Source organism: Arachis hypogaea, chromosome 11, assembly GCF_003086295.3.
Source record: "Arachis hypogaea cultivar Tifrunner chromosome 11, arahy.Tifrunner.gnm2.J5K5, whole genome shotgun sequence".
NCBI lineage: Eukaryota > Viridiplantae > Streptophyta > Magnoliopsida > Fabales > Fabaceae > Arachis > Arachis hypogaea.
In genome coordinates, this window is record NC_092046.1 from 143957766 (window position 1) to 143966995 (window position 9230).

The 9230-nt window shown below is 36.8% G+C and overlaps 1 protein-coding gene across 1 annotated transcript; it reads left to right on the forward strand.

Annotated features, from left to right (window-relative positions):
- Nucleotides 1–880: 880 nt before the first annotated feature.
- On the forward strand, nucleotides 881–1753 carry LOC112723224 (pathogenesis-related protein 2-like). The gene is made up of 2 exons (XM_025774487.2): nucleotides 881–1155; nucleotides 1244–1753. The coding sequence occupies exons 1-2, from the start codon at nucleotides 978–980 to the stop codon at nucleotides 1537–1539; spliced, it is 474 nt and encodes a 157-aa protein (XP_025630272.1). The 5' UTR covers nucleotides 881–977; the 3' UTR covers nucleotides 1540–1753.
- Nucleotides 1754–9230: the final 7477 nt, after the last annotated feature.

A 9230-nucleotide genomic window follows, 5' to 3' on the forward strand; every position in this document is an offset into this window, starting at 1 on the left:
GAATCAAGATATACATCGATCACACAATGAATACAAGAACAGAACAAATATTAAATTTGTTCCAAATATTAATCTTTTTTCTTCCTAACATTGAAGACATTTATTATTATTATTATTATTATTATTATTATTATTATTATTCCTAGTCATAGGCACGCTTTATACTTAAAAAACAAAAGTATATAATGTGTAGAATGAAAATGATAACGCATAATATGAAGATAATAATGTTTAGAAGATAATAAGAAATTAAGAAGTTGCGGGTTCGAGTCTCCTATCTTTTCAAATTTTGCCAATGATTAATAGCTCAAATGATATAGTCTTCCCATACTCAATTAAGAGGTTGCGGGTTCGAGTCTTCTATCTTTGGTAAAAAAAAATAAAAAATTAATTATTTAAACTTGCTTTATTTAAAAATTTGAATTGTTTAGACTAATTTTTTATTTAAAAATTTAGGCCTTTTTTACTATCTCACTAGCATTACTAAATAATGGAAATTCTAGAAGGGCGTGGCGTCTATAAATTTTGATCAACTTGAAATGCAATTGCATTCTGCTCTGCTTCTAGTTTTGTGTTCAATACTTCACTATAATTTATTTCATCAAGTATGCGTAAACATTCAATATTAACGGAACAGAACGCCTTCTTTGAATATGAATGCTTCCGAGATAGCAATGTTTGACAATTTAAAGCTTAAATTAAACCAGTCTCCAACAATAATTAATATTCTTCAGCCAAGCAGCAATTGAAAGAAAAATGAAAAATCAACGAATAACATGGCCGGCGTAGCAATGAGTCAGCACGTTCATAAGTTCACATACACACCATCTCATCCTCATTCCTCATGACCCCATTATATGCCTATAAATAGAAGCCATTCCTCTCTTCATCAACCACACACTACAAAACTAACCTCACTTCTTACCATCTACTTCTAATTCTTTTGATTCCTTCCCTTAGCTTCTTAATTCATAATCATGGCCGTCTTCACATTCGAGGATGAAATCACCTCCACCCTTCCCCCCGCCAAGCTTTACAATGCTATGAAGGATGCCGACTCCCTCACCCCTAAGATTATTGATGACGTCAAGAGTGTTGAAATCGTTGAGGGAAACGGTGGTCCTGGAACCATCAAGAAACTCACCATTGTCGAGGGTCAGTAACTATTCATTTCAGTAAACATACATACTATATGTGTGATAATTATGTGTTGTGAATTGTAATGATAATGATTTATATGCAGATGGAGAAACCAAGTTTATCTTGCACAAGGTGGAGGCAATAGATGAGGCTAACTATGCATACAACTACAGCGTGGTTGGAGGAGTGGCTCTGCCTCCCACGGCGGAGAAGATAACATTTGAGACAAAGCTGGTTGAAGGACCCAACGGAGGATCCATTGGGAAGCTGAGTGTGAAGTTCCACTCGAAAGGAGATGCGAAGCCAGAGGAGGAAGACATGAAGAAGGGTAAGGCCAAGGGCGAAGCTCTCTTCAAGGCTATTGAGGGTTACGTCTTGGCCAACCCTGCTCAATATTAGAACACTTTGCTCCATCTTGATGTGCACTTGTTTTCTTTCAAGCATGTTTGTGTGTGCGCATGCTTCTAAGTAATTGTTTTTGAAAAATGTGTAAACAATGTGAATTAATAGGGCTAAAAGAATAAATTTAATTAGTTGCATTAAATTATAATGTAATGTATTTTCATTTGATTGGTGGTTGTTTATATTATTCAAAATTTTCATTGTTCCTTAACACTCCCCTAAACAAAATAAGTGTTGCTTTTCTTTGTTTTTCTGCTGCAGCTTTGTCTGGGTTAGTGGGCTTCATATCAATACAATTTAATATCAAAGAAATTTGAATGATTATTATACGATCCAAATATCTTTTTAGTCGGTAGCTTATTATTATTTTTTTTTTACTAAAGGTAGAAGACTCAAATCCGCAACCTCTTAATTGAATATAAGGAAACTATGTCATTTGAGATATAATTCATTGGCTTACTCGGTAGCTTATTTGCTCAAAATTAAAAGACATATTTTATCCCATTTTATATCAATAGTTTATATTTAAATTTTACAATCAGAGTGTAGTATTTAACATAGTTATCAAGATTTTGATCCTCTAAAGTTTGAATTTCACTTTAAAGAGTAAAGTGTGATCTCTCACCATTGATTTTATAGGTGGGACCAATAATAAATATGAAAGAGAAACTATTCAAGGGTAGAAGATCACACTCTACTCTCTAAAATGAAATTCAAACTTTAGAAGATCCAAATCCTAGTTATCATACCTAGTCCGATCAGATAAAAAATTTAGTCACTTAGTCATCAATTCGAATTAAGTTGTTATTTAAATTGATCAAACAATTAATCTAATTAAATTTAGTCAAATTCAATAAAAATCAATCAAATTCTACCAAAACAGTTAACACAGATTCGATAAAACCTGGAAACTAAAAAAATATTATTTTTTATTCATAATATTTAATTTTAATATATTTTTTTATTTTTATTATTATTATTATTATTATTTTTATACAAATACTTAAAGAGTATAATAAATATGAACTAGGGAGGTACATAGTCCGATCCGACCTGGACCGAAACATTTTTTACACGTTGGCCCGCAATTGAAGTGGTTCGAATTTGATCCAAAGACAAAAAAAGCACTTAAAAAATACCTCAACCAAGTTTGGGTTATAGTTCGAGTCACCCGCTCTAATTCGGTGATGATACATATTTTAAAATTATTTTGTACTTAAGAAGTATAAGACTTTAGATTAATGCATAATATTTTGTATTATTTGTAACATTGGTGTTATTAGTATTGATTTATGATTATGCTTTAATTTTAGAATTTGGTTAGTATTTATTATATTTTTCTAAGTGAATTTCAATCATATAAAATAATTGTTAGAGATTTGGAACTTCTTTTATACTAGCATTCAAGAGGATAATACGTTTTGTCTTGAACTTGTGTTTTTTAACTAATATTGTGCAATATTAATTATAAATTAATCCATTTATTTTTAATAAAAATAATTATAAAATTAGGAAAGAGATACAAAGATGCATAAAATTATGATTAAAGCCCCGTTTCTATCTGATTTTTACTCGATTTTTATTTGGTATAATTGTGGCCCGAATGTGTATAAATTTTATCGAGTTTAGGGTTAGATTAGGGTCTAAAAAATAGGTTCAGTATATATTTAGGGTCGAGTCTAGATTTGGACGGACCCGGTTTTACCCAATCCATATACACCTCTAATATGAATTAACTGATGAGTTACTAAAATTTAAAAATAATAATTAATTTGATACAAAATAAAACTAAAAAAAATATATTTATTATCAAAATAAATTTTTATATAATTATTTAATTATGATTGAGTCAATATGATTAACATGTGATCTTCCGGTTGAATCAGTGATCCGATAGTCCAATAATATGACCGATTTGATTACCAATTCAATTCTAATAACTATGGTATTTAAGATTTAGAATGTTTTATTTTTTATTTTTTTATCTTTATTAGGAAGTTAATTTTCAAGAGTGTATACTCTTTATGTTTTTTTTGTACATATTAACATTTGTTCTCATTATTATTAGGATAAATACTTTTTTCAGCCCCTGGCCTTTTATCCGAGGAACGACACGCACCTTAATCATATTTAAATCTCAACCAGACTCCATCCATTAAGAAAAATGGATAGATCTACCCTTACTAGCAGATGACAAAAGGTTACGACTGACGTGTCAGGTAATAGTGTCACGTGTCACCCCAAATAATTGTAGGGACTAAAAATCCCCTTTCCTGTCCATTCTTCTTCTTCTTATTTCTCCTCCTCATCCTCTTATTTTTCATAATTCTAACCTATAATATAGCCAAGCTCACCATACCCTTGTGATTAACATAAATCCTAATCATATTCACTTATGATAATCATACAACCAACACAATAAACACAATTAAGTTCACCAATTTTATCGTAATCCTATAACCTAGGGTTTGAGAGAATAATACTTAATGTTAGAGAATCATTAGAGAATCATTAGAATTATTTTAGATCAGTTAATATCGTTTATAGTTATATAGCATATCTGTATATTAATGGTAGGATTCTATGCCTTTATTACTTTGATTCTTCTGCCACCTATATATACCTATTGTACATTATACTTTTGATCAGACTGAATAATACACAAAACACTTTCTTTAGATTGCTCTCTTTTTTCTAACATGGTATCCAGAGCTTAGGTTATTTTTTTTAAGAAATAATTGGTTTCTAGTCCTTTTCTTTTGTTTCCTCCGGCAGTACTTTGTGCTCACTTTTCGACTCCTTTCCGACGCTTTAGTTCGTCACCGCCGCCACCATAGCCTTCTCCTCGTTGCGACATTTCCAACGCCACCAGAATCACCACTGTACGCCGCCGGACGCGCCGCCACGCGCCGGTCAAAGTTGGCTGTCCGGTTGAAGCAGCCCTCCCTCCAGACGCCTCCAGCGCCGTTGGATCAGCGCCTCGATCAACGACTCCAAGACGCGCCACGTGTCACCAGGCAACCAGACAAATCCATGCTTGGCCCGCCCAACCGACCTGCGTGCCCGACCCAAACCGCTTCTCCAACCCGCGTGTTCGCCTCGCCTAGTCAGCGCCTACCTGCCATCTGTCTCCAATCACGCAGCGCCACATGTCCCTCTGTGCTGACGTGTCATTCGACGTGGCAGCTGACGTGGCGGACAGCAGGACCCTCCCCTAAGGTTTTTTGGTGAACTTTTTCCGATTTTGCCCTCCGTTTTCTCGTTTTCGGCTCCTAAGTTGCAGTTTTTCTCTCATCTCCGTGATCTTTGTATCTACTATTATGGAAAAGTCAGTTGTCTTTGCTACCACACACAGAAATGATAAATTCTATTGAAATTGTAACCGTTTTAGGCACCTCTTCTCTGTCTGTCCCTCTGTTGAATGTCGCACATGCCACCAGAAAGGTCATATTAGCTACCATTGTTCACAACTGTTTTGCCATTATTGCAAGCTCTCAGGACATTTGATTACTACCTGTCCTTCTCGCCCACCACGTCCTGAGCCTGCTTCTGCTGTTGATGCTACTCTTGAATCTAACACTTCTGCTCCTCTCAACCCGTCTCCTGTCTCTCTATCTGATATTGCGTCTCTTCTTCAGCGTCTTCTCTCCCTTTCTGGTAATACCCCTGCTGCGCTTTCGACTCTGCCAGGTAACTCTAAATGGTATTTTGACTCGGGATGCTTTAATCACATATTGCGTAATCTCTTCTCGTCTCTGTCTACCACTACCAATGGACCTTCTGTCAATACTGCTAATGGTTCCCTCTTGCACGCAACACACAAGGGTTCTATCTCCCAGTCGAATCTTAATCTTCCTGATGCTTATTTTATTCCCAACTTAAACTTTAATCTTATTTCTGTTGGTCAACTTGTTGATCTGGGTTTTGATGTCACTTTTTCTATCTCTGGTTGTCGTGTACAGGATCGTCGGACGGGACAATTTATTGGGATTGGACGTAAGGTTGGAAAGTTGTTTGAAGTCGAGAATCTTCATATTCCTCATGTACCAAATCTCTGTGCTGCTTCTTCTCCATCTACCCTTCACTTATGGCATCAACGTCTTGCCCACAGCTCTTTAGAAAAACTGTGTCCTCTTGTGTCTCAAGGTATTTTGGGTCAGGTTCCTAATGAATCTTTTGATTGCATTTCTTGTCAAATTGCCAAACAACCTGCTTTATCTTTTCACAATAATTCCTCTCTTGCTTGCTCTCCTTTTGATCTCATCCACTCTGATGTTTGGGGTCCCGCTCCCACTGCTTCTATGGGAGGAGCTCGATACTTTGTTGTTTTCATTGATGATTATTCCCGTTTTACTTGGGTTTATTTGATGACCAATCACCATGAGTTACCTCAGATTTATATTAACTTTGCCACTATGATTAAAACTCAGTTTTCCAAGGTCATTAAAGGTTTTTCACCGTGATAATGCTATGGAATACCATGATTCCAAACTCTTAACCTTTCTTGCAGAACAAGGTACCTTGTCTGAGTTTTCTTGACCTAGTACGTCTCAACAAAATGGCCGAGCTGAACGCAAACACCGTCACATTCTTGACTCTATTCGTGCAATGATTATTTCTTCTTCGTGTCCTGAGCATACTTGGGTTGAAGCTGTTCTTACTGCTGTTCATGTTATCAATAGACTCCATTCTTCTGTTCTCGGTAATGTTACTCCCTTTGAGCGTCTTTATCGTACCTCCCCAGATTATAGTTCTCTTCGAGTTTTCGGTTGTGTCTGTTTTGTTCTTCTTCAGTCTCATGAACATAGTAAACTTGAACCTCGGGCTCGTATGTGTTGTTTCCTTAGTTATGGCACTGAACACAAGGGTTATCGTTGTTGGGATCCTCACTCTAAACATATTCGTATATCTCGTCATGTTGTCTTCTGGGAACATCACATGTTTTCTCGGTTCTCCTCCTTTGAGTCTATTCCTCCTACTCAGTCACCTTTTTTCACTAACCCCAATGTTGATATTTTTCCTAGTGATGATTTAACAGGTTCTATCTCGAGTCACCCTCCGCAGCCTCCTGTTCTTCCGCCTTCTCCATCTTCCAATGATTCTGGATCGGACGACGCTCCTACTCCTACCGTCATGCCTCCTCCTTCCACTCGCTGTTCCAGGGCGAGAAATCCACCTCCTCATCTTCTTGATTATCATTGTTTTTCTACTATTCTTCATCAACATGAACCTAAGTCATTCAGAGAAGCCTCCACAAATCCAAATTGGCAACAAGCAATGCAGGAAGAAATACAGGTATTTGAAAAAGCACACACTTGGGACTTGGTTGATTCTCCTTCTAATCAAGAAGTTGTGGGAAGCAGATGGGTATACAAGATCAAGACTCGCTCTGATGGTTCTATTAACCGTTATAAGGCACGATTGGTTGCTCAGGGGTGTACACAAGAGTATGGTATTGACTATGAAGAGACTTTTGCACATGTTGCTCGTCTCACATCTGTTCGAGCTCTTCTTGCCATTGTTGCAGTCAAAAAATTGTCTCTCAGTCAGATGGATGTGAAGAATGCATTTCTTAATGGAGATTTGAAACAGAAGGTCTATATGAAACCCCCTCTGGGTTATCCTTGTCCTTCTGGCAAAGTTTGTCTCCTTTGCAAGGCACTCTATGGGTTTAAGCAAGCTCCTCGTGAATGGTTTGACAAGTTCAACACTACCATATGCAGTCTTGGTTTCACTTACAATCCTCATGATAATGCTCTCTTTATTCGTAAAAGTAAACGTGGAGTTGTTCTTCTACTTCTGTATGTTGATGACATGATCATTACTGGAGATGATGCTGATGGTATCTCTTATCTCAAGGCGTCCCTTCAGCATACTTTTGAGATGAAAGATCTCGGTTCTCTCAGCTATTTTCTTGGTCTAGAAGTCATATCCACCGATGATGGCATCTATATCTCTCAAGCTAAATATGCTTCAGATCTTCTTGCTCGAGCCGGAATTATAGATAGTTGCACTGAGTCTACTCCTCTTGAGCCTAATGTTCGATTTACTCCTATTGATGGCACTGTTTTAGATAATCCTACTCTCTATCGATAGCTGGTTGGAGGTCTCGTTTACTTAACTGTCACCCGACCAGACATCGCCTATTCTGTTCATGTACTTAGCCAGTTCTTGTCAACTCCTCGTACTACTCACTATGTGGCAGTTCTTCGCATTCTTCGCTACATCAAAGATGTAAGACCCAGGTTTTTTTAAAAAAAGCATATATATTATTAAGAGTTAGTTTCAATTTAATTATTTATTTATTAAAGACTTTATTTTTAAAAATTATTTTATTAAAAGTAATTAAATTAAGTTTTGATAATTAAATTAAAAATTTTACTTAATCTCATAATCATTGAGTAATTTTCTATATTTAAATTATACAACTTAATAGTTATAAAAGGATAAAAATTTTATATAATTTAATTTAAATAATTGAGATTTCAGAATTTAATACTTTAATTTTATAAACAAAGAAAATAAATTATATTATCTCTAATTTTAAATTAAAATACTTATTAGAAGTTAATTAGCAAATTTATAATTAACTAGTATTTTAAAATAATTTTGAGGGATTAAATTAGATTTTTAATTAATACTCTGTACATCTAATTTTATTAAAATTATCTAAACCATTTTATCCTAACCCTAATTTATCACCGCCACCCCCTCATCCCTTATGCCTCAGCCTTCAGCAAAAACGAAAGAAAAGAAAAGGAAAGAAAAGGAGAAAGGGAAAAAAACAGAGAGGGGGAAGAAAGGAGAAAAGGGGGAAACGGAAATAGAGAAGAGGGAGAACGAAGGGGAGAAGAGAGCCGAGGGAGAGGGAGGAGAAGAGGTCGCCGCTGTCCAGCTCGCACCACCATCGTCACACACTACTGCTGCCTCGTCGCCACCGCTGCACCTTGTTGTCGTAATCAGAGCCGCCACCGCCGTCTGTTGAAAGCATTCGCGTTGCCGCCAGAACACTTGCCGTCGTCGTTGCCATTGGACGAAGGAGAGAGGAAAAGATGCGATGTACATAGCAGCTCACTGCCGTGCTTCATCTCCGCCGCTGCCATGGACGCCGGTGAGTTGCACGGTGTCATCGGGGTTTGATGAGGAAGATTCGTAGATTGGGTTTTCCAAAATCAAGGTTTGGAATTTGGTGAAGATTGGTTTAGTGGTTGGATTCTTGGAGTTGTTGTTCTGCCACCGCCGTTGCTGTAGCCGTGCTTCTATTGCCGGAGAACGGCGCTGTTGTCGCCAGAGAACCACCGTTGAAGCCGCTACTGTTTTGGTGAGCCTTACCCTTATTTCTGATCTCGATGTGTACGCTTAAGTTGTTCCGTTACTAATGTGAGGGAGTGTTTATGTTGAATGAAGTTGTTATTGTGAGTTATTCAGCTGAGCCTTACCCTTGTCTTCTTGATTGGTCGTTTAGATGGTATGCAGCAGTTGTGTAAAGTCTTTGGTTGTTCAAGCTAGAACCTTTGCCAAATAAGTGAGAATAAACAACACTAGGAGGAGTTTGCAAGCTGTCCCTAGTATTTGCCAATTCAAGACATTCACAGTGATGATGGTGGATACGGGTTCCGTGTCAAGAAGTGCTGATTCCCTTGTAGATATGATGCCAGAGAAAGATGATGATGGCCGGTTTGCAAGTG